At 37.9% G+C, this 26,198-nt stretch overlaps 1 protein-coding gene across 1 annotated transcript in view; it reads right to left on the bottom strand.

Annotated features, from left to right (window-relative positions):
- LOC149198770 (polyribonucleotide nucleotidyltransferase) overlaps positions 1-26,198 on the bottom strand; it is a 445,102-nt gene that overhangs the window by 206,250 nt on the left and 212,654 nt on the right. The window contains 3 exon segments of the mRNA XM_089400351.1: positions 13,175-13,258; positions 13,375-13,594; positions 13,740-13,870. Coding sequence (XP_089256477.1) covers positions 13,175-13,258; positions 13,375-13,594; positions 13,740-13,870 — 435 coding nt within the window.

Raw genomic sequence — 26,198 nt, 5'->3', positions numbered from 1 at the left:
AGTATGAAGAATCAAATGTTGTTAACAATAAGCAAAAAGAGTATTATCTTATATCGGCCCTCTCCACTGCGTCTCCTTCGGACACTTTAGAAAATTGGCGAATTGATAGTGGTGCTTCAAGGCACTTCACCGAACACAAGGAAGCCTTATCTAATCTAATAGAAAAAGAGACAAACTTGGATATCATCCTTGGAAACGATGCCACGTATCTCGTGAAGGGAGTAGGGAATGTTACCCTTCAATTGAATCAAGGTAACACTATTCATTTGCAAGAAGTACATATGTACCTGATCTCAAGAAGAACCTGGTGTCCATTTCAGTAATGGAAGACAAAGGATTCAAGGTGGCTTTTATCGATGGAAAGGTACTTGTTTGGAAAAGAAATTTTAAAGATGCTTTTACTCTTGGGTTTAGGGTTGACACTTTGTATCAAGTTGGAGGAAGTCCATTGGGAGCCATGTCTTGCGACATATCTCTACAATCTGAACTATGGCACCGAAGGTTTGCCCATCTTCATTATAAGGCCCTTCCCGATGTGAGATAGATGGCAATAAGTATGCTCGAGTTCAAAGTAGAGCATGAAGGTGTATGTCTGGGATGTGCCAAAGGAAAACTTACAAGGGGACCATTCCCCTCAAATAATAGCAAGACCATAGATATATTGCAATTGATCCACTCCGACATATTTGGTATGATGCCCGTAAACTCTTTAGGAGGATACTTATATTCTCTCACCTTTACGGATGATTATTCTCACAAGGCCTCGATCTACTTCTTGAAGAAGAAGGATGAAGTGTTCACCTGGTTCTGACACTTCAAAGCCTTGATAGAAAACCAATTCAAGAAGAAAATCAAGATATTGAGGACTGATAATGGGACCGAGTACAAATCCAATGAATTCCAAGATTAATGTAGAGAAGTTGGCATTAAGAGGGAGACTACAACACCATACACCCCCGAGCAGAATGGTGTGGCTAAAATGAAGAATCGCTCTATTGTAGAAGTTGTTCGTGCCATGCATCATGATCAAGGTTTCTGAAGTTCTTATGGGCTGAAGCTGCAAATACCGCCATATATGTTCAAAACCGATGCCCTCATCAAGCATTGGACTCCAAGACTCTCGAAGAAATGTTCAATGGTAAGAAACCCAATGTCTCTCATTTTAGAATTTTTGGAAGTCCCGTATATTTTCATGTGCCGAAAGAGAAAAGAAGCAAATTGGGTGCATCTGGGAAGAAAGGAATCTTTGTGGGCTATAGTGAAAATTCTAAGGGATATAGAATTTATGTGGTTGGTCAAAAGGAAGTTGAGATAAGTCATGATGTCACCTTCGACGAAGATATGGCCCTTGGGAAGATCAACAACCTTCCTATCCTAAGGAAGGACAAAGAAGCTGACACAGGAAATCAGGGTGAAAAAGAGGATGAAACAATGCCTGATGTTGATGAACCTATGGATCCTATTGATCCTCCTCCTCCAAAAGGAGACCCTCATGGCTTAGGGAGACTCTCGAAGATGCTGAAAGGCACATTGCACCAAGGGGGACTTTCGTGAAAGCAAGAAGCCGAATAGGTATCAAGGATATTTGGTCACCATGAGCATTATCATTCAAAATGAGCCTTCATCATTCGAAGAAGTCGTGAGGCAACAAGTATGGAAGGATGCTATGAATGAAGAATACAAGACAATTATGAAGAATGATGTCTGAGATGTGGTCCCTAGACCCCAGGACAAATCGGTTGTCACCTCTAAGTGGCTCTACAAAATCAAGCATGGAGTTGATGGAAGTGCAGAAAAGTTCAAGGCTCGCTTTGTTGCTCGAGACTTCTCTCAAAAGGAAGGTGTAGATTACGATGAGATATTTCCATTTGTTGCCCGATACAACACCATCCGCTCGATCATAGCCCTTATTGCCTTGCAAGGATGGAACCTACATCAGATGGATGTCAAGACCGCTTTCTTGCATGGTTCAATCAAAGAGGAAATCTATGTGGAACAACTCGAGGGTTTTAAGGTTCATGATCAGGAATATCATGTATGCAGGTTGAAGAAAGCTCTCTATGGGTTAAAGCAAGCACCCCCGAGCTTGGTATGAAAGGATCGATAGCTATCCGATGAAGCTAGGATTCACTAGAAGTGAAGTCGATCCGAACCTTTACTTTAAGGTTGAGAATGATAAACCTATTGTGGTACTTTATGTGGATAAACTCTTTCTGATAGGTGCATACCCTCTCATTCACAAATGTAAGAGGAAGTTGCCTTTTGTGTTTGAGATGAAGGACCTAGAACCGATGCACTATTTCCTAGGGTTGGAGGTCTAGCAAAAGCCAGGTGAAATTTTCCTTTCTCAAGGAAAATATGTTGTGAAGATATAGGAAAGATTTAGGATGGTGGACTGCAAGCCTGTGACTACTCCTATCTTGACATATGTTTTGCAGTTAACACATTGGGCCAATACATGGTTGAACCTCATCATATACATTGGATTGCTGCCAAGAATCTTCTGAGATATCTTTGGGGCACAATCACTCATGGATTGAGATACACTGCCAGAGATGTAAGGTTGCATGGTTATTATGATGATAACTGGGCTGGAAGTGTGGTGGATCGCAAGAGCACTTCTGGATGTTGTTTTTCTTTGCGTTCTGCTTCGATATCCTAGATGAGCAGGAAGCAAAAATCGTTTGCCTTGAGCACCACCGAGGCCGAATACATAACTGCCAGTATGGCCTCTTATGAAGTTGTCTGGATGAGGAAGCTCTTCAATGAGTTGTTTAGACATGTGTTGGATACCACTGTGGTCCTCTGCAACAACTAGAGTGGGATCCGATTATCTGAGAATCTTGTGTTTCATGATCGCTCCAAGCATATAGATATCAGGTACCACTTTATCCGAGATATGGTACAACGAGGAACAATAAGGCTCCATCACATTGGGAATGATGAGCAGGTCATCGATATTCTGACAAAGCCCCTGGGAAAGGTCAAATTCTTGGCCTTCCGAGAACGACTTGGAGTCGTGGAGAAACCCTCTTATGAGGGTCTTGTATGAGATGGACATTGAGCTCTCGGAGCTCCGGGGGGCTTGGGGTACTTCTTGGAGCGGTGAGCAATCGTAGGGTGCGTGGTTCAACCTTCTCCTAGTGGTTTGTTGTGTACAAGGTGAGTGGTTCATCCTTCCCCTGTGATACCCCTTGGCGACATGTAGGCAGGACGAGTAGTTCATCCTTCTCCTGCTGAGAATCCTACCCATGCAGTCTGGGACTCCTGGGAAGTACCTACCTCTCATCTGGCCAATGAGTAGGGAAATGAGGATATGGACCATAGTACTACCGATGGACGCATTGCGTACTACCATACTCCCTATGCTAGGATAACAATATTGATCTGGGATCAATTAGAACTGACTTCGGGTCAGTAAGAGTGGTATGAGAAACTCTCTTTTGATTGGAACTGACTTCGGGTCAGTAAGAGTGGTATGAGACACTCTCATTGATTGGGACTAACTTCGGGTCAGTAGAGAATGGTATTCTCGATCACTTATTCTTCTTCATAGTTCAACAAAGCAGAGTAGTGCATTGATGGCAGAGATAGTACAAATTGGCAGATTGATTAGCAAATGGAGTTCTCCCTAGTTGAGAGGGAGTGTTAAAATGAGCAACTAGGGCCAAACTCGACATGGGTCATCTTATTTATGAAAGTTGATATTTTTCTTGGATTCCTCTCTCCGAGAGGTGTAGGATTGATCTAGAGATTATCCAATTCTGACATGTACAAATGAAGTTATGAATTCATTTTAAGTACAGACAAATTGTCAACATCGGCCAAGAAACTCATGTAGGCTTAGAAGCCCAACAGTCATGTCTATTCATCCTCAATGTTAGCCTATAAATACATGATGTCTCATCCTCGTTTGGACACACTCATCTTCACACATCTCCCTCTCTCCTCATCTGATTAGGTACGCACTTTCGAGTAGCATCTCTCTCCACACGTGCGAAGGAACAGACAAATTTTTTATTTCTGCATTGACCAAGTTGGACCGAATTTTCTGAGGTTGTTTTGGGCTGCGTTGACCATCTTTGACTGTGACTTTTGGTGGAGATATTTTGTCCCAGCAGGCCTCATTTATGGGCACAAAAATTGAGGCAAATCGTTGACTTTGACCAGCGTCAACTGCGGCTAGGGCTGACCGCAAGTTGACTGTTTGACCAATTTTCACTCGGCTGATTTCAAATTGTTTTGAGGGTTGATTCATATTGCTGTCTAGAGGCCGAAATTGACTTAAGTTGGCCGAATTGTGGAAGGTCAAATCTGCCCTGTTGACCAGCGTTGACTTTTTTGGTTAGGGTTCTTTTGTTGTTGTTATAAATTGTCAGAATTTGTAAATTGTACTATCTCTCTCTGCTGAACTATTGAAAACTAAAAGAAGATTTGATCAAGGGTTTCCCCACATTGGTGTTTGTCCCTAGCTGGTGCCACATCTTGTGTCCTCTTGTCTTGGCTTGTCTTCTATTGTTTATGTTTATGTTCTATTTGCATTTTACTATCATGTGGATGTGATTGCTAATCTGGATATTGATATTGGACTAATAAATAAATTGAAATAAAATTGTTCTAAAGCATAGAACATACCATTATTCCCTAAAATTAACATAGTGTTCTATCGAGTTTTTGTAAAATTGTGTTTGGGAATAATTTAAGCACATTTGGCTAAAAAAATTTATTAAAAACACACTTGGTCTATACTAAATCATATTGTGTCGCAAAATTGAGTAAATTATTAACGGTACAAGTCTAAATGTGTTTTTCCCTTTCAAGGGTTGATATTGTAATAATTTGATGTAAAAAAATATTTTAGTGCATGGTCCCTGATATTTAGACACCATGGCTAAAATATTTGAAGATGGAAAAAATTATTAATCCCCTCTAATGTCAATTAATTAATTTTTCTCGCTAAATTAAATAAAAATCCTAAGCCAAAAAATTATTATAGAGAAATTAATTTCTCTACAAGTGTAAAATAATCAAAAAAATCAAGGGTCAAAGAAAAGTCAACTTTTGGAGGTCCCCCACCAAGGGAAAAATGGATACTTTAAGAAAATTTGAGCCCTTGGACCTTGGTGGTTAATTCAAAGTCAAATTTTTGAGGAAATTAATCCAGAATTTTAATTTTTGGATTAATTAAAAGTGGGTTTTAAGAAAAATTCGAACTTGTCCTCAAAATTAAAAATGCGACAGCGGAGATTAAAAATGATCAAATTATTTTTTACAGTTGAGATTATTTTGATGAGGATCAATCCAACTAGCCATTGTTTTCCACTTGGATGGGTTTCTCTATATAAAAAAGCTATTGAGCTTCTATTTTCTATCTTTGTATGATGTAATTCTTGAACATTGGCATTGAGTTGTTGCTCTGCTAGGAACATTGTTTGTCATAGTCAAAAGACTTTGGGGTTCAGTTCATAGTGTTCTTCTTCTGTTGATCTGTGGTATGTGTTAGCTATGCATGATCCTATATTGTGTTGAATATTTTTAATAAATTGTTATTTCATTTTTCGGTGATAAGAACATTCTATTGATACATGTTATCTTAAGCAATCTGATTCACCATATGATCTAACAATTTTACTTATGAGAAAAATTAAGTTTTATAGATACACTAGCCCTTGGGCTCCAAGTTCACAAACTGTGGGGAAGAGTCGACTTAGGACTATGTTTGGGCTCTACGATTTCATTGTGGTAATTCATTTTGCATGAGAGTTTTGGCCAATATCTATTTTTCGAAATTAATTCATCCACTGCTATTTACTCAAAAAAAAATTCACCAAAATTATTATTTTGTAAATATTGTACATTCATAAATTATTTGTAAATCATTTCCTAACCCATTTTTTTTGCAGCACTTGGGGTTTTTATATTTTGGGGTTTTATAATTTTGTATGTATATATGGGGTTTGGCATTCTTTGATTTATTTGTGCAGGTGGATTTCAAAATTGCTCAAGAGAATTTTGTTGGGGTTTTGAGGCAAATCTAGGCCTAGGAAGGCAAGATCTAGCTTCCAATCATCCTCCAAGCTCAACGTCCAGCCCTAGAAGGAAGTCGTTCAGCATTTTGCAGCAATTTGTGGCGAATTTTTGTGTTTGCAGGGGTTTGAATTTTTTAAGGCCTTTTGGCCGAGCTGTCCTCCATTTTTGGCCTCGTCATGAGACCTAGTGGCCTCCCAGGGCCCTTGTCCCTCCCTTTTCCCTTGGTCGCAACCCTTTTAGGGTTGGTTGTGGCTTCTTAAGGCCCTCGTCCCCGCTCTAGGGCAGTCGTCTAGCCTTCTAGGGGCCTTGACCCCCCTCTTCTCTTAGCCGCAAGCTCTCTAGGGCTTTCCCTTGCCCGGCGTCAACCCTTCTAGGCTTGATGTCAACCCTCAGGGGCTTCCTCTTCCCTACCATGGCATCCTAAGGCCTTTTCTCCCACTTTTCTACCCTTGTTTGCCTCCTCTAGCCCTGATTTGGGGTTTTCCCAAACCTAGCATCTTTCTAGCCCTCATTTAACCACTATTCAACCATCGATTTGATTTTTAATCTTTAACATTTGGTTTTGCAGCAGTTTTGGAGCTAACTTGGTGGTTGCAAGTTCTCATGTCCATTGGAAACTTCAATAGCCATCTACAACGGCACTATGCCTCTTGGTTTGCTCTCTAACCTTATAATTTCATCATTGTCCTAATTTTAATTTCTGAAGTATTTTGTGACAGCAGTATATTTAAGGGCCTAACACATTTTTAATAAGCCTAAATTCATTAATAATTCACCTAATGCATTGAGAAGTAAGCATAAGTTAATTTGAGTGCATATAAGTGGTTTTCTTGTGGACTGATTGGTTAATTTCAGATCTGATATGTTTGCTACAGCCACATAAAAACACTTACAGCAGTGATTAAATTTCATAACAGTGGCATAATAACTCATTGGTAATCATATTTCATCATTATATTGTCACTTGCACTCATTGGGCTTGCATCTCTATGCATATTTGATCATTTTTTGAAGGCTGTAATAATAATTCAAGGTCTGAAATTTACTGCATAAGGTCTGATATAAAAATTACAGTGGTGGAAAAAAGTGTTGAAAGTCATCTAATATCACGTGTCGTCTCTTACATCTTGTGGATCTTGGATAAGTGTTTAATTGAGTAATTGGGTGATTTTCTTATTGCTGCAATCATATGTTTATTGGTTGATCCATATTTCTTTTCTGCACCATTGGCATCTATTTGCACTCTTGCATTAACACACATAAGTGCTCTAATCAAGTTGATAAGTGTTTAATGAGGATGGCTAATTGCTCTAAGTGATATTGTGATTAATAATCTTGTTTCTCATTACTATTGTCATTGATTGGATACATTGATCATTGTTGAATTGGATATCTCTTGTGGGACTCCCTACATTGGTGAGATTGGTCGCTCGATTAATCAAAGGATTCGTGAGCATTCAACTGACATCAAGCATGGCAGGACCCACTCCTCCGCTTTGGCAAAACATGCAGAAAAATCTAGGCATCACATCTGCATTGAGTAAGCCCATGTCATTGCCAAGGTTAGTCATTTCCATCATCATAAATTCAGGGGGCCTTGGAAATCGATAAAAGACCCAATAATTCAAATAGAGATGATGGTTGGAATATTAGCAGAAGTTGGGTCACTGTCATGTCCTCCTAGTTTATTTTTGTTTGCGAAGTATTTTGTTTTTTAGGGTTCGACGTTTCTATTAATGAATTTTTTGTTTCTATATAGGTATTTGCATTTAAAGTTAATATTCTTTTGATCCGTTTTCTCACCTTTAAATATATATATATATATTTGTTTCTTTGCTTGGTTTTAATTTTAGTCTCCATTAATTATTATTTTTGTTATAGGATCTTGACTCATTAATCAAGGCTTGACTCCTATTTATTTATTTATAATCAAGGCTTGACTCCTATTTATTTATTTATTTATTTTTATTTTTTTTTACTCTGTTCCCTATATTTGGTTGACTTGGATTGTTTGTTTCTTATTAATGTTTACGTTTTTCGACCTTTCTTAATTAATATTATTATTAATATTTTTATCTTAATTATTATTATAAATTATAATATTATTTTTCTTAAACTAGTTGCTATATTAGTCATTATAGGAATATTATTTTATCTTAATAATTATTATTAAAATATTATTTTTCATAAACTAGCCATTATATGATCTTTTGGTCTCTACATCTCCCTCTATTTAAGCTTGTGCCACGATTTGCATCTTCATCTAGTCCTATGTGATTTCTACCAAAAAGACTCGTCTTAATGGATATCTCTTATGGATTTTATAATCAAGCTTAATCATAGTTGTGATAAGAGATCTAAATTTCTCTCTTGTGTATCTAATTGACACATTGGTGATTCATTGTTATACAATTATAATCTTGAAATTGTTAATTGTGTTAAAATAGCACTGCTAATTGTGTTCAATAGCAATTGTCTATTAGCATCACCAGCAACATTTTCTGGCGCCATTTAATTTGAGCACTTTCTCTTGTCGTGAAGATTGTCATTCATTTATTGTTTAATTACTTCATTATTCTTAATTGAAGATCATTGTCATCAAGTACTTAAGAAACTTAATAATCTCACCTTAAGAGCACATTTTCACATCTTGCATTTGCATCCTAGGACTAGCCTCTTGCATTAACTATTAACTTCCAAGCCTAAGCTTGGTCGATAGACAGATAGGCCCACCTTTCTAATTTAGCTTGAGGATCCTAGCACCTCTTTAGTGGTTAACATGGTGACCTTGTAGTCGTCAGAGCCACAATCTCTGCAATGCTGGAGGCATTAAGTGGTTAGAACCCAAGGGGAGGGATCGTTAATCAAGCCCTAGCTTGCTTCCCCTTGGCTTCTCTCTCACAACCTACTCTAGAGACTAGCTTCAAAACAGTTAAGAGGAAGGATACATTTAGATAGGCATATAACTTAAAATAAACCAAGACTTTGCATCTCACCTAGATTGTAGGATTTGCATCTCATTTAGGATAGTGAAGCATCCTTAAGCAACAACTGTTCATCTGGTGACTTGGTAAATAATTGTCTTAAGCAAGTAATTGACTCCATTTAAGGCACTGGTCTTCCATGATAATCTAATCAAATCATTTAACTTGCTAATTCAACCAAGTTGCTAGGCCATTCAGTTGTGTCTCCCGGACTTGTTGGTTGCCAACAAGTCTCCCATCTTCACATTTCATAGGGACTACCCCCCATAGTTTGTTGTAGGGAGACAGCTAGAATGGAGAGGGTGGGGATCAGAGCGATAGCCCCCGTCCTAAGCATTGTTGCATGTTGCCTGTATAGTTTGGATGACAACAATGCGTATTCCCCTTCCCTCTCCTTTAAATCCCCCTTCTTGCTTTCCTTGCCCTTCACTCTCCCCCTCCCTTATTCACCTATTCCCCTTTCCCCTCTTCCCCATTCTTCCCTCCCTATGGCGTCTTTCATTTGCAATTTGTGGCTCCTCTACTGTCCTTTTTGTCATGTTGTCATCAATGTGATAGTTAATATGTCCACTATCAACATTGTCCTTATGTGGTTTTTTATGGTTCTTGTTGCCATGCAGTGGTGGTTCTCTCTTATTCGCATCATGCATGCCTGCACTGTTGATAATCCAAGGCCAAATCCTTGGAATCTCCAACAAACCAGGTTTCTAATGATTTTCAAGGATGGGTGTTCGAGCGAAATCAATGATGAAATAAAATCAATTGTGTGGCAAGTCAGGCAATTCGATGATAAAATGGCTCTCACCTTGGTTCAAACATCGTCCAGCATTTCGGCAATTTTGTGCTTATGTCCACAGTCAAGAAATTGGAAAAAAGTTTAGTTTGTGCATTCAGTTGTGGCGTCCAGAAGTGCTTCCTCTGGTCTCCTCTGTGAAGAGCCTTTGGTTGAGATCTTGGCTCTTTATCTAGAGATAGGGGATTCCAAGGCTTGTCACTTTTGTTCGTGGGTCATCTAGAGAAAAGGACTTTCTGGCTCGCAGGGATCTTCTGTTGGCCCCGACATCACAAACAAGAGGTCTTCATGCAGTTAAGCTCAGAGGTATCTATGAGCTTCCCCTGTTGAATTTAGAAACTTCTCAGTCTCTGCATGGAAAGGTCAGTTACTACAGTCTGGGTTTCAATATAATCGTCGATAATTCTCTCTACTTACTATGTTTGTAGCTTGTTTGTGGAAGGGGCACTCCATAATCTTGCTCAAGGGAAGAATCTGGTTTGACTGTTGGACGTTAATTTACATTGTCAAGCTTTTATCCTCTGGGTCAGCGGGGACTGCCCTTGTTTATTCCAGTGCAACAGTTCTCATTTAAAAATGGATTCTAACTCAAAATTTGATGCTCCTGTGAATGATCACCAGTGTCCTAACTGCATCTCTGAAATTGAAGCATTGAATTATGTGATCTATGGGTGAAATTTTGGGAGTTGTATCATTCACAGCTGGAGCAAGAAAAGTTTGCATTAGTTCTCAAGCAGCAACTAGCCAGGATGGAGGACGAAGTTGATGTTCTCCGAGGAATTCTTACAGACCTTAAGAACAAGGAGGCAGAACTTTTGGACCAGCCTATGGACATCTCTGTCAAGCCAGATATTGACCTCAACAAGCCAGCTCTAGACTCTGAATGATCTCCATATTTTTGTGTTGGGCTACAGTTTTGTGGGGTTTTCTTTTTTGTGTTTGTATTTTGTAAAGAATAGTAATGTCTAGTTTTGTAAAGCTTGGATGCTGCTGCCAGAGGATGTAGCAATGCATTTCTTCTATAAGAAATATTGTGATATATGTCAATAGGTTGAGAGATAGAGTCCAACTCTAAGATAGTATGATGGTCAGATGGTTTCTGTGAAATTGAAAGTTGTACTTCCCATGTAATTTTTGCGACCAGGCGCAAAATTACTAATAAAAATACTCATTTTTGTTTAACAAAAAATATTGAATAAATGATTAGTTATAATGAAGGCCCCCTTGTATAAATACTAAGTGGGTGCTTGGTTTACATGAAGAGGCATATCTTTTTCAATTGGACACGTCCATATATTTTCTGAACTAATTATGTTTGTTACATTGCCACCCCCTTTAAAAATTTGTTTTGTCCTCAAAGCAAAGGTAATGTGGGTAGTTTTGGCGAAAACTTCTTGTTTCCCATGATGAATCTTCTTCAAGAAGGTTTTTCCATTTGATAAGGTATTCTTTGATGGTTATGGAACATAACACTTTTTCCCTGGCCAGAATACCTTCTGGTTCTAGAAAAATTCAAAAGATCTAAACTTAATGGTTATCTTCAAAGAATAGGCTTAATGCAAAAGATCTAAACTTATGGTTATCCTCAACCTTGATGTTAGACTTAGTATGGGCATTGAGTCAAGGACTTCCCTTTTTGTTATTTTGAGTCATTTTGCTATTTGACACCCACACTATGTATTATTTTTAGCATTTTGCAATTTCAGACCATCAAGAATGTTTTTCATGACTACGGATATATAATCTCCTAAATTATTAATCAAATTTTCCTGACTCTTGAATCTCATATTCTTAACCCCTTGCTGTTATAGATTCATATCATTATAAATTTATAATTTATAATTTATAGGTGATTGTTCTCAGTTTATTTTAATGAATTATATCTGCCAAATAAATTTTGACAGGATCATGTATACAATGTTTAAGTTTGCAACTTGTAAATATTTTGCTATTTAATATCTTGAAATTTGAATTTTAAAGTTTTCATTGTTTTGCTTTGCAGGGTCTTATAACTTCTGCTCGACTTTAAAATTACATTTCTTTGAGTTTGAACACTTGTCATTTACTATGGATGGACAAAATGTTCAAGGCCAAGCAGCAGAAAATGAAAGTCCCTTGTTGAGGTTAATAACACCACTTGAGAATGGACAAGAGCATTCCTAAAAATGGATGAGCAAACTTTGTCGCCTCCCTTTTAGTGGAAATTGTCATAAGGCATATTACCATCTATTGGCTGTTAGTGGATCTGGCATTAAGACATACATTTGTTCACATGAACAAAAACATGAAATTGCTCGGGCTTATGAAGCTCGAAACTTTATAGTCTAATTAGTAGTATTTTTACTTTTAAGAATTTAAGGTTTAAAGTTTAAACATTAGACTAAGTTAATAACTTATAAGACTTTAAGTTTAATAAATTGAAGCTTTAGACCTTCAGAATGTATGTTTAGTTTTAACTTTTTGAGGCTTGACAATAGACAAATGTCAAAGTGTCAAATTACAAAGATGATTATTGATCAGACAATATTAATAGTTTTTTTCAAAAAAAAAGAGGATTGGTTCAAAGCTTCAGCTTGAATTTCAGATTTCAGATTGTGTATTTGGTTTCGTAATTATTAAGATGAATTTCAGATTTCTTAACTAGTTCAACGTTTGTTGCAATGATGTATTTATCATTCATTCTTATGCATATGGTGAATTTTATAAAAACATATAACTTGGGGGTGTGCTCTAGCCATCCCAGAAACTTGTCCCCACGTCCCCGCCATCCCCAGAGGCAGTGCAACATAGATTTATACGATTGACAGGGACATGATGTTGTTCCTTTTCAAAAAAAAATTATACATCACAGGATTATCCTTGGATTCGTTAATAAGTTGGTAAAAAACATTTTCAAATCCACAACCTACATACTTTAAAACTTGGTTTCTCGAGACCATTTAACAATACATAAGTTTGCATTAGCCAGAAAGAATATATGCTCTTCAGAATGCCTATTAAGGACTAGATTAAAAAAAACAGATAAACATTCAAAACTGAATGTGCATGTTTAACTTTCAATGTACGTTCAGGATATCCATTACCATGACCACAGTAATGTTGGCTTCTAAGTACTTTCCTTCAACAGCATTGCTAAAAACAGATGCAACTTAATCAGAAGTTACCTGAGTTTCAGATTCATACATGGGCTTCAGACTGGAAAGCAAAAATGTTTAGATTCAACAAAAATGGAGCATACAGAGATATATATGTCAGATTTGCTCAAATCGAGGTAAAGTCAAAGATTTTGAAATAAAATAAACCTTTAATAGTGCAGATCAATAACTAAACTTCTCACTTCAGTGAAAGATAAAATGATAAATCTTACCAGTTTCCTGTTCAAGCTTCTTGAGATGTGATCCTTGAGGTCCTATTAATCGTGAGAGATAGTCCTGATTTATGCTAAGAGTGACTGCAAAGGTTTCCAAGGCATCACATCAGTATTACAATGAATCATTGAACAAAATGTAAATTATTTCTCAATTTGTAGATGACCATACCAGTCAAAGAAAAGCAACCAGTATTTACCTAAGCGTGGAGAGCTTTGTTTAGCCTTTTCCCTTGGATTGTTGATCTCTCGTTCCATAAAATCTAAAATCTGCTTACGAGCTTCAAAGGCAGGATCAAGACACTGACAAAGAATATCAAGAGGTATACCAGCCGGTTTAATGTCCAACTGTATAGATGTCACCCCTTTCCTTGTCCCAGCAATCTTGAAGTCCATATCTCCCAAATGATCTTCCAGACCCTGCCAAGTTTACAAACATGTTACAACAGACAACCGCAGGCGAGAGAGGATCCAAATGAGATTCTCCATAAAAACAATTCCATACAATTTTCCAGACACAACTTTGACCAATACAAGATAAAGTCCTCCAAATAACTTTACTTACTAGTATATCAGTTAAAATCCGATAATCTTTCACCTCCCCTGTAGAAGGTTCAACTTCTGTCACAAGTCCTATGGAAATAGCTGCGACATGTTCCCTCAGTGGAACCCCAGCATCCATTAGTGCTAAACTACCTGCAAAATGAAAGTAAGGACAACAGTTATAAGATGTTCAACGGTGGTAATACTTCAACAAACTCTTTACATGCATGGTAGACAATCTAGGACTGTTCTTATCACCTGTAACCTGAAATATAAAATCACAAGAACGTTATGTTTCTCAGAAAAACTTACAAGCAAATTCACAAAACTAATATCATTTATCCCACACAATTAAGCATGACTTCAACGAAAACTAGCACACCAATTGATTGTCTTTTTCAAGTTCATGTCTACAGGATCTTCTTACAAAATTATCTTTCTCGAAGGAGAGAGCCATCAAATACCAGTATTAGACAGGGAAGTGCTCACAAGGGTACGTAGTTACTCCAGGCATATGGGTACTTCAAAGGGGGTATTTCCTCAACTAACCTTTTGGGGATGGATGCATGACAAAATGTGCATGGGGACATCCCCATCAAATAGGGATGCCTACAAGTACCCTAAGAAAAGGGAAATTCTGGACACTCCCTTCACCCACCATGGAGAGAAACATAGCAAACTTTAACCCCCAGATTAAATACAAAACGAAACAAAAAGTCCTAAAATGTCCACCCTCCAAAGTTCAAACCCTAATTACACCTCACAGACACCCCTCTACACCGACCCAAACTCATATTTACATTTATATTTTCTCATATTAATTTTATTTTAGGCAATGTCATCAAAACCAAACAGTCCGACCAATTTGGAGGCAAAACCAGTCCAACCAGTTAACCCAAACCAGGAAAGGCCGATTTTGTACCAAACCGGCCAGTTCTTATATGGCATGGTCCACAATGTTGGGGATCCAGACATTCACCAAAATTTGGAGGTTGCCTACACAGGTCTCCCAGAGGCATTTCCTCATTCATGTGTCTCCATGCCCCCAAAATCTGGTGAACACTGTAATACATGGTTGGCACATTCAAAAAATTTCCCTTGCAAGAAATATTAGTGATCCAAAATGGATCTGGACACACACAATGTCTGTAAGACTTGGCACCTGGGTGCAATTCAGCAATTAATAAAGGTAGAAAATTTAAAACACAGTGCAAGATTTAAAAAATAAATGAAACAAAAGAGAGGAAAAACAAAACAGTAAATAAAGCAGAAAAATGAAAATAGGAGAGGAAACAAGAGGGAGGAATGGAAAATAAAAGTATCAGTCTCTTGGCCTCTGATTACCCCTCGGCTCTCCTGTCTTCATGTAAGACTCTCAAAGAGTCTTTTGGCCAGGAGAAGAGAATGCAAAGGAGAAGGCTATTAGAGATGATGTGTTTGATTCCCACTAAATTCAAATGTTAAGAAGAAGAATGTGTTATGAACATACACACATGCACACATAGCATATAATTAATTAAGAGTCAAGACATGACATATTCCAACTAAAAGACATGACTTATGAAAGGGCAATTCCGCTAAGCATTTATACAGCATCCATCATTGCACAATCAATCATCATATTTTCTTTTATCAATTTCTTATACACATTTTATATAATTACTGTCTATATGGATTTCTTTATATTCCAGACATTTTGGATATTTTGTGTGTAAATGAACTTTATTTGTCACATTTGAAAGAGCCTTGTTTCTGATTCTAGCCTTTGGCCACGCTCCTTTATCAGACCTTGTCTATCATGGCTTTTGGCCAATCATTTCCTTTATCACAGCATCCCTGAATATTTTCAGGTCTTTGACCATAGGAAGGAGTCGTTGAATACACTGAGTTAAGAGCCGCCACAAAGAGCCCTAATACAAAAATATGGAGGTTGCCACGAAGAGCCCTAATACGAAAATATGGAAGCTGCCACTAGAAAGGCATTTTCATTTCAAACCACAAAGATTCTGGAGCATAAAGCTCAGTTCTTTACAGAAAACATATGTTTATATATTTTATTATTCTTGAATATGATGATTTTACAATGAAGGTCCCTGGCATATATATCGCCATGGGTACCTTTACAGAAAGGGGCATGATATTCTGATCGTGCCCTTTCATTAAATTATACTAATTAATTTATTACATAACATTGCCTCCCTCTTGAAAAGATGCTTTGTCCTCAAAGAATACATAACGACAGGTGTTTTTGACAAAATGTTTTGTCTCCCAGGAGGCTGCTTCTTCTAGTAGATTCTTCCCCTTGATAAGGTATTCTTTAATTACTCGAGATCAAAACTTCATTTCCTTGGTGGTAACAATTCCTTCTGGTTCTAAGATGAACTTGCCTTCATCATAGAATATTAGAAGCGTTGTCTGTGCTGATTGGTGTTTTCCCAATGCCTTTTTAAGAAAAGATACATAGAAAATGTTGTGAACTCGACTATTATCCGGAAGGCTTAAGCTGTATGCTACTTGGCTGAACTTTTTGTTAATCTGGTATGGTCCATAAAACTGTGGCACTAATTTGTTTTTTCATTTTTGTTTTAGGGATAATTGCTTGTAAGGCTGAAGCTTAACAAACACCGAAACTCCAAGTTCAAATTCTCTCTCTGTTCTGTGTCGGTCGGCCTGCTGCTTCATGTGATTTATTGCAATACATAGATTTTCTTTTAATGTTTGAAAAACTTTCTGGGTTTCTTCTAATTGCTCCTTAACTGCTAGAACTTTTGTCTCGGAAATGGCCAAATCCTTTCACTTAGGAGGTTCATATCCATAGAGAGCTTGAAATGGGGTCATCTTTGTGGAAGTGTGATAAGTTGAATTGTACCACCATTCAACGAGATGTAACCACTGAGCCCACTTGTTTTGTTTGTCTGTTGCATAACAACAAAGGTAAGCTTCTAAGCACTTATTAACAGTTTATGCTTGAGGGTGATATGCAGAATTCATGTTAGGGTATGTTCCAAAATATCTTGGCAATCTCTTTCGATGAATCTGATTTCTTCATTCCTATGAAATGTGCATACTTTGTGAGTTTGTCTACTACTACACTAACTTTATCTTTTCCATCTAACATGGGTAATCCTTCAATAAAATCCATTCATATTTCTTCCCATTTTTGGTTTGGGATATTTAAAGGGTGCAGCAGACCTAGGGTCATAATGTTCTCACTTTTATTTTGGTGGCATTCATCACATTCTACTACATATTTTTGAACATCATTATTCATTCCCTTCCAAAAAAATGATTGACGTGCATTATAGTATGTTTTAAAGAACCCTACATGTCCGGCTAGCAGTGAATCATGGGACTCTTTGAGATCCTTGACTTTAAATTTGGAATTTGGACTTAAATCCTTCCCATGTACCACAAAATATCGTTTTTCCATTCAAATTTTGAATTCTGGTAAGGGTTAATGATTATAGCAGTTGTTTCAGGATCATTTGCATACTCACTTCGGATTTCATTAAGTTATTCTAGGATTAGAGCTGAAATTGCAAACAAGGATGTTCCTTCATCTTTTCTGGAGAGATCATCTGCCACTACATTGTCCTTTCCCCTTTTATGTAATATTCTCCATGTCAAACGCGGCATTTTTTTCCAATCCACTTTTGATGTTCTTAAGAAAGTGGTTTTTGTTGGAGGAGGTACTAGAGACTGTTATGGTCTATTTGTATGAAGAATTTACTTCCCAAAAGAAATTGTCTCCACTTGGCTAAGGCGTACATGATGATGAGCATTTCCTTGTATGTAGACTTGAGACGTTCTTTCTTGTTGAGCTTCCTACTTTCAAATGTGATTGGATGACCATCCTACATTAATACTACTCCTATGCCAAATCCTGAAGTGTCACATTCTGTTACAAACGGCTTTGGAAAATCTGGAGTTCCCAATACAGATGTATTAGACAATTCCGTTCAAGTCTTTAAAACATTTTTCTGCTTCATCATCCCTTCGAGAAATGAGTTCTTCTTTAGAAGGTTCGTTAAGGGTGCGGTTAGATGGGCATAGTTTTTAATAAACCGTCGATAGTACCCAGTCAACCCTAAAAAGCCTCTTAACTTGTAGAGGTTAACTAGTGTAGGCCATTCCTTTATAGCCTTGATCTTATTAGGATCTACTTTTACTCCTTCCCTGGATATTATGTGTCTGAGGTACTCTACTTCTTTAATGAAGGTACACTTGGACACATTTACACAGAACCGATGTTCTAATATGGTGAGAACTTGCTCCACCGTTTAACTATAGATTAGAATATTGTCAAAGAATACTAACACAAACTTCCTTAGATATGGACGAAATATCTCTTTCATGGTGGCTTGGAAGGTTGTCGGAGCATTAGTTAATCCAAAGGGCATTACCTTAAATTCATAATGACCTTCGTGGGTTCTTAAAGTAGTCTTCGCTATGTCATCTAGCCTTATTCTGATCTGGTACTATCCTGATCTCGGGTCTAATTTCGAAAAGTATTTAGCTCCATGTAGTTCATCCAAGATTTCATCGATAAAAGGAATTGGAAATTTGTTCTTAATTGTTACCTTGTTTAGCCTCAGTAGTCTACGCATAGTCTAAAAGATCCATATTTTTTTCGAACTATTACAACTGGAGCAACATATGGGCTTCTACTTTGTGATAATACCACACTTTAAAAGATCCTAGACTAATCTCTCGATTTCAGTTTTTTGATGATGTGGATATCGATACGGTTTGATATTGACGGGATTTGATCCTGATTTGAGTTCGATTTTGTGCTCGATTTATCTTATAGGAGGCATCTTCATTGGAAGGTCTTGGAATTAGTTCTTGAACTTCAAGTGACTCCTAGTTAACTAGGTTTGAAGTTAGCATCTATAATTGATGACACTGCACTAAATAAGTCGGTGCTCCCTTTCGGATCATTTTCATCATCTGGGATGATGATACAATTTGATTCTCAGCAGGCTGGAACCCATATAACTTGTATTTTTTCCCTTCCCATTTAAATTTTATAAATTGCTTTTGATGGTTGGCAGACAAGGTGCCTAGGGCTATTCGATACCTAGGACCACATCCACTTCTCCTAATGGTATAGTGTAGAACGGAGACTCTATATTATAGTCTTGAATCTGTAATTTGACTTTATGTAATTTCCCGACCTTTTCAATTTTAGTACCGTCAACTACCATAACTTTCATGTTGGGCATAGGAAACGTGAAAATGTTGAGGCTTTTCACCATAGTTGAGTCCAAAAAATTGTGGGTGCCACCGATATTGATTAGAACCATTATGTTGCCTTTTTTTACATGACCTTTCAACTTTAATGTCTGGGGCTGCGATAAGTTGAAAAATATAACTAGGTTCGATCTTCATAAAATGTATTTGTCAAAAGAATTTTTATTATTGTTACAATAACTTATTAAAACATGGGTTCCATGCTTGGGTCATTATTTTAATAGTCAAAGTCTCCATTGTGGACTTCTAGGATTAATAAAGAGTCATTAGAGTCATTGTATATTTTATGAGACCCTTCTTGGGCTTTCGAATGATGTAAAAAGAATTATTTTTGAGTCAAAAATGAATTATGTAACCTCCACACCAAGTCGACCTCAAGAAGATCAAGTCGGCCTCAAGGAAGGCAATTCGACCTCATTGGAAGGCTATATATACAAGGCAAGTTCGACTTCATTTGGAGTATCTCACTCTCTCTCTAGCATAGTTCGATATCTGAAGCTGGAAAAATGTGAAGTTGAAGGAAGGGGCTAAAAGGAGTGCGAGTTTGGTCAAGAAGGAAGGGAAGAAGAAAATCAAAGTTTTGCTCTCTCTCTCTCTCCCTCTCTCTCTCTCCTGTGGGCTAGTTTAGGAGATAGAAGTCTCCATGTCAAGGTCGAAGTTGTTGCTGATGTTGAAAATTCGAAGTTGTTGCTGATGTTGAAAATTCGAAGTTGTTGTTGATGTTGGAAGCTACCAAGTCGAAGTTGTTGCTGATGCTGGAAGCTGCCAAGTCAAAGTTGTTGCTGATGCTGGAAGCTGCCAAGTCAAAGTTGTTGTTGACGCTGGAAGCTGCCAAGTCAAAGTTGTTGCTGATGTCGGAAGCTACCAAGTCGAAGTTGTTGTTGATGTCGGAAGTTGCCAAGTCGAAGTTGTTGTTGATGTCGGAAGTTGCCAAGTCAAAGTTGCTAGGGTCGAAGTGTTGTTGCTACTAGGTCGAAGGTTGGATCGAAGAAGAAGAGGTTGGCTTGGTGTGGAGGAGGTCTTTGTCTAGGTTGAAGAGTCTCGATGAAAACTATTGAAGCAAGAGATTTCACTTGGTTCTGCCCTAGATAGGGTTTTTGCCCTCGCAGAGAGCCTACATCTTCTGTCATGTGATTTTGTGATCTTCATGCACACATAATTTGGTATTTTCTTGATGAAAGATAATATAAAAAATAAGTAAAAAAATCCAACACAACTCACAATTAATTATCAAGAAAGAGAAATCCAACCCTAATCCTGCTAGCATTGATTTCTCAACATGATATACCTGTCATGGCCGATAATGACACTTGCAAAATATTCTTGTTATCTGGTTCTGGATAAAATTGTGGAGAATCTTCGATCCCTTCAAATTCTTCAACGTCTGAATCAATAGTTGCTTCACACTTATACAGGTTCTTGGTTTCTTTTTGTTGAAAATGGCAACAAGAAATGCTATAAATAGCATTTCAAGATATACTCCAACTCTTTTGGAAATAGCAAAAAATAAAAATGCTAAAAATAGCATTGCTATAAATAGCATTTCAGGATAGATTCCAATTTTAATTAGTCCCTGAATTAAAATTGAGAATTAAAATTCGAATTTAGTCTCACTAGTTGTTTGAAAAATAATTAATTAATTCATCTTGAGTTAATTAGTTGGAGAAAATCAAACATGAAGTCTATGTGAAGACATGCAATAGTTATCCCTTTGATTGACTATAGTTATCCCTTAATTAAGGAGATAAGGATGAATTGTATTTGAGTTGTAATTAGTTAATTAATCGAACCTGGGAAACTTGGTTTTACCATCACAAAAACTCCAAACTCCAAAGCCTGCCTATCATTATCTGTTGGTACCTATGGCTTGCACGAAACCGAATGATCTTCGAAGATAAACCTGTACACTGGCCGCATCTTATTGCCAAAATCATATCGGCCTATAATGAGACGCCTGAGCCGCCGCAGCCTAAGGTTCGAAGACCCCGTGACCCTCCACATATAGATCATAGCACCCCATGGGCTTTCTTCGATGGCGCAGCCCAACAGCAGGGCTGTGGGGGAGGTTTTCTACTATTCATCAATGATCAGCATTTCTACAAAGCAAAACTGGGGTTGGGAGCTGGCACAAATAATTTTGCTGAGATTATCACCCTCCGTCATCTCTTGCATTTTGCATTGGGTCACAATTGCATGCATATTCATATATATGGAGATTCGAAGATTGTCATTGATTGGTTCAACAATATTACTGTTTGCCACACACACACTCTCAGCAACATTTTGGATGATATTAATTTACTGAAGGCACAATTTATTGACATCACTTGTCAACATATCTACAGGGAACACAACAGCAGTGCCAACCAACTATCCAAGGAGGCCACCGCATTTCCCAGAGGAGAGTGGATGATACAAGAGCAGCAAGGAACAAATGCATACCAATACTACCACCGCCCATACATAGATGCACACTATCACAGGGCAGCCAGCCCATGAGATACAGATCTGAAAATGAATTTTTTTGGAACTTTTTTGTACATAGATGATAAAAATTACAAAACTGAAGCCCTGCGTGGCAATATGTATATATATAACTGATAACAAAGAACATCCTGCGTGATGATTTTTGCTTTTGAACAGACAAAATAGATAAATAGCTACCCACATGTGGCAGAAGAACATACAGCATATGCAAAATGCATCTACAATATGTAATTTTTCTAAGTTAATGAAAGATTACGATTTTTCCAGTGGAAAAAAAGAGTTAACTCCAGTTAAATTAGTTCCAAACAGTTGGAGGAACTAATTGTGAGTTCAGTCAGTTAATGCATGCATGCATGCAACTAGTGTTCTCTAGATAACTGAATATTCTCTCATAAATAACTCATGCATGTCAGTTCAGAGAAAGACCCAATTGAGATTAAAGGAAGGGACAGTGTGCTATCAGTTGGAGGAATTTTCCTATAAATGAAACTCATCCATATAAAAGGAATTATCTCCTTCAGGATTGCGCAGTTATTTCAGAGGTCAATGTTGTGTGTGAGAGGATTATTCACACAGGTTGCAGTTGGAGGACCCAGGAGAAACTGCGCAAGAAAATAGGAGGCTTAGAGGACTGAAGGAAAGCAAAGGTGTTGTCTATTCTGTCTATGAGTAGCATTGAGGGATTGTACTGAGAGTTGAATAGCTTGTGAGCTAAAGCTTTGTGTAATCCGGAGATATTTCCACTTGTATGATAATACAAATAGCGGGGTTTTTAGCTAAGGCTTTCCCCAGAGTATTCTTCTGTGTTTCATGTGTGATTGAATCTTCTTCTCTGTTATATGTGTTCTATTTGATCTTGCTCAAAATCGATTAAGCTTCCGCAAGTTTGATTGTAGAAGTAGATTAAGTATTTTGCTTTAGTACATTACATAGTCAGTTTAATCTACGGTGAAATTTCTACATGGTATCGGAGCTAGCTGATCCATAGTGGGAATTTCTACATGGTATCAGAGAAAAGTTGATCAAAGCGGAGAACAGTATACGAAGAAAAAAAATTGGGTAGTGAGTTTTCAGAGCAGATCTGAAATTTTTTGTGCAAAATTTTCAGAAACAAATAGTAGATCTGGATTCCTTACGGAAAAAGACCCAAATTCAAAAAAAAGTTGGTTGAATCGGAGTTTGGATGAGGGAGATATCGTTGATTTAAAATTAGCTCTTTTTCCAGAAAATTTCGTGACGACGAGAAAGATGAAACAGATTGGTGTGCTAGCCAAGAACTTGTATGCTCTTGAGGTTCAAGAGGCATGCAAAGCCTTGAGGAGCAAGGCAAATGTTGGAGACTTGGTGGTTGAGAGGGAGAGTACACCTCTGAACATGTAGCACCAGAAAAAGTCTCAGACAATTGTGGAGGAGCCACAATTGGTGAAGCAGCTTCAGAAGGTTGTGGAGCAGCCACAACTGGAGAAGTCGAGAGGAGACCGAGTGGAGGCATCCACTCATGCAGAGACCTCCAGTAGGAGGAAATTTCGAGCCAAGTGGGCAGAGGGATCACACGCATCCATACCTCCAGGTGTGAAGTGGGTCAATGTGAAGTGATAGTCCCAAGAAGGCTGAAATATGGGTAGGATCCTTGAGGTGCCCAGCCTCTTTGATTAGACCTTGCGACAGGAGCCCCGACGAGGAGTAGCAGGACTGGCTGAGTGGGTAGAGATGGACGCGGATGGAGCGGCAGAGAGAGCTACAGTGCAGGAGTCCCAAGACAGCGCAGAGCTAGCAGGCTGCAGCAATGCGAGAGGCACATGAGTGTTGCACCAGTGCAGGATGGCACAGAAAGGTGTCCAACGGTGCGAGATGCAAGGAGTTGTTACAGCAACGCAGAGGTCAGAGGGGGAGCACTTATCAGCAGCAGAGGGAGCTTCAGCATCAGAGAATGTTTCTAGCCCAACAAGGAGGTCAGTTGAGAGATCAGTTACTTACTTCTCAATAACTGAGTTGCAGTGCAGCAGTGGGCAGCATGATGCGACATGATGAGAGGAGGTGCAGTGCAGATGCAATGCTGGGAGATAGGACCAGCAACAGCACAGATGCAACAGGAGGAATCAGTGTGATTGATGCAGTCAGAGATCAAAATGACAGAGGCTAGATCAATCAGATACTGAAGAGCACAGAGGTGCAAAGTTTTCAGTCGACAGAGGCAATAGCAGTCAGAGACTTTGATGACAGAGGCATCATTCTGATTCAAGTTGGATATTTTTAGTTTTTGGAGTTGTTGGAGCAACAACACTTGAGAGAAGTGTTGCATGCAAAACATTCCAAAGGTTCAGGATCAGGTTCGAGTTGAATGCCTTTCTTGTTGAGAGGAAGCGTTGAAAATGGCAACAAGAAATGCTAAAAATAGCATTTCAGGATATACTCCAACTCTATTGGAAATAGCAAAATATAAAATTGCTAAAAATAGCATTGCTATAAATAGCATTTCGAGATCGATTCCAATTTTAAATAGTCCCTGAATTAAAATTGAGAATTAAAATTCGAATTTAGTCTCACTAGCTATTTGAAAAATAATTAATTAATTTATCTTGAGTTAATTAGTTGAAGAAAATCAAACATGAAGTCTATGTGAAGAAATGCAACAGTTATCCCTTTGATTGAGGAAGTTATCCCTTAATTAAGGAGATAAGGATGAGTTTTATTTGGGTTGTAATTAGTTAGCTCAGTTAACTGAGTTAACTCCGATTAAATTAGTTCCAAACAGTTGGAGGAACTAATTATGAGTTCAGTGAGTTAATGCATGCATGCATGCAACTAGTGTTCTCTAGATAACTGAATATTCTCTCATAAATAACTCATGCATGTCAGTTTAGAGAAAGACCCAGTTGAGATTAAAGGAAGGGACAGTGTACTATCAGTTGGAGGAATTTTCCTATAAAGGAAACTCATCCATGCAGAAGGAATTATCTCCTTCAGGATTGCGCAATTATTTCAGAGGTCAGTGTTGTGTGTGAGAGGATTATTCACACAGGTTGCAGCTGGAGGACCCAAGAGAAACTGCGCAAGGAAATAGGAGGCTTGGAGAACTGAAGGAAGGCACAGGTGTTGTCTATTCTGTCTATGAGCAGCATTGAGGGATTGTACTGAGAGCTGGATAGCTTGTGAGCTAAAGCTTTGTGTAATCCGAAGATATTTCCACTTGTATGATAATACAGATAGCGGGGTTTTTAGCTAAGGCTTTCCCCAGAGTATTATTCTGTGTTTCATGTGTGATTGAATCTTCTTCTCTGTTATATGTGTTCTATTTGATCTTGCTCAAAATCGATTAAGCTTCCGCAAGTTTGATTGTAGAAGTAGATTAAGTATTTTGCTTTAGTACATTGCATAATCAGTTTAATCTATGGTGAAATTTCTACATGGTATCGGAGCTAGCTGATCCATAGTGGGAATTTCTACACTTTTCCCTTAGCACATCTATGTTTAGAGTCCCATTTTTCGCCACAACATTTGCACTTGCCTTCTTTCATTCTTTGCATTTCTAAGTTAGTTTTTTCTCCTTCACGAAGATGTGGTGGAACATGTTTTGTATTATCCGTGTTCACAGATTGGGAAAATCTTCGCCTCAAATATACTCTTTCAACTTTTGGCCATTGCATCTTTTCGTATTTCTTTTTAGCAACTTTTGCTCTCTATATTGCTTCTTCGATAGAAGTGATGTCATGAAGCTCAAGCTTAGCCTGGAAATGGGGTTTAAGTCCCGTGATGTATAATTGAATGAAACGAGTTTCTGATAATCCACGTACTCGTGTAGCTAAAGTTTCTCAATCCCAAGTGCATTCATCCACATCTCCTTTTTGTTGCAGTCTGGTGAGTGTTAAGAAGAACTCTTCTTCCTTGACACCTTGGAACCTCTTAAAGAATGCATTTTTGAATTTCTTCCAACAAATAGCAAGTGTCGTCTTTTTCCACCACATATACCAGTTATATGCTTTGCCTTCCATTTGCATGGACGCACGCTTGATTTTTTCATCATCATTGTCAATACTGTAAATCTCGAAATATTCTTCTGCTTTATTGAACCATGCAACACTGCACTTCTCATTACCGTCAAATTTGGAGAGCTCAAGTTTTGCTCTTCGTTGATATGTAGCAACTGGTGGAGTGAAGAGGTATTGATTCGTGAGATGCATATTTGAGTATTGATTCTAGCGCTGCATATTTTGAAAATTCGTGTTACTATTTTGTTGATGGGGCATGGACGATGCTTTTGGAGACTCAAGTTTCTCATGTGAGTCTAACGAGTTTAATGTATCCAGAGAATTGAGATGTTAAGTAGCTTCATTATTCTGGAGTATTTAATCGGGTGTAATCTTCAACTTGTCACAAATATAGGTCAACATCACCATTGCTTGATCCTTTTTAAATTCGTTATGGTTTTGCTCGAGCTGACTCTCTATTCTCTTTGTTGTGTCCTGGAGCTCCTCGATTTTTTCGCCATGCCCAGTTTCCTTAGTCTCAAGATCTATCAATCTTTTATTAAAATCAGCGATCGACATTGACGACGTCATTGATCGGGTATGTGGTGGTGTATATTTATCCAGCTTAACCCTTTTTCTTAACTTTAAAAGAATATTGAATGAATTAATTCAGAATGAGCAAGCAGCTCAATGATAATACAGAGATATTTACAATAATAGAAACATCAAGTTTCTATGTAGAATATGGAAACACTCAGTTTCATCTAAGAAAC

This window comes from Pinus tabuliformis, chromosome 2_1 (genome assembly GCF_031772625.1).
Source record: "Pinus tabuliformis cultivar Carrire ecotype Pingquan chromosome 2_1, CPIR1, whole genome shotgun sequence".
Classification (NCBI taxonomy): domain Eukaryota; kingdom Viridiplantae; phylum Streptophyta; class Pinopsida; order Pinales; family Pinaceae; genus Pinus; species Pinus tabuliformis.
This window is presented reverse-complemented; position numbering and strand designations above follow the sequence as displayed.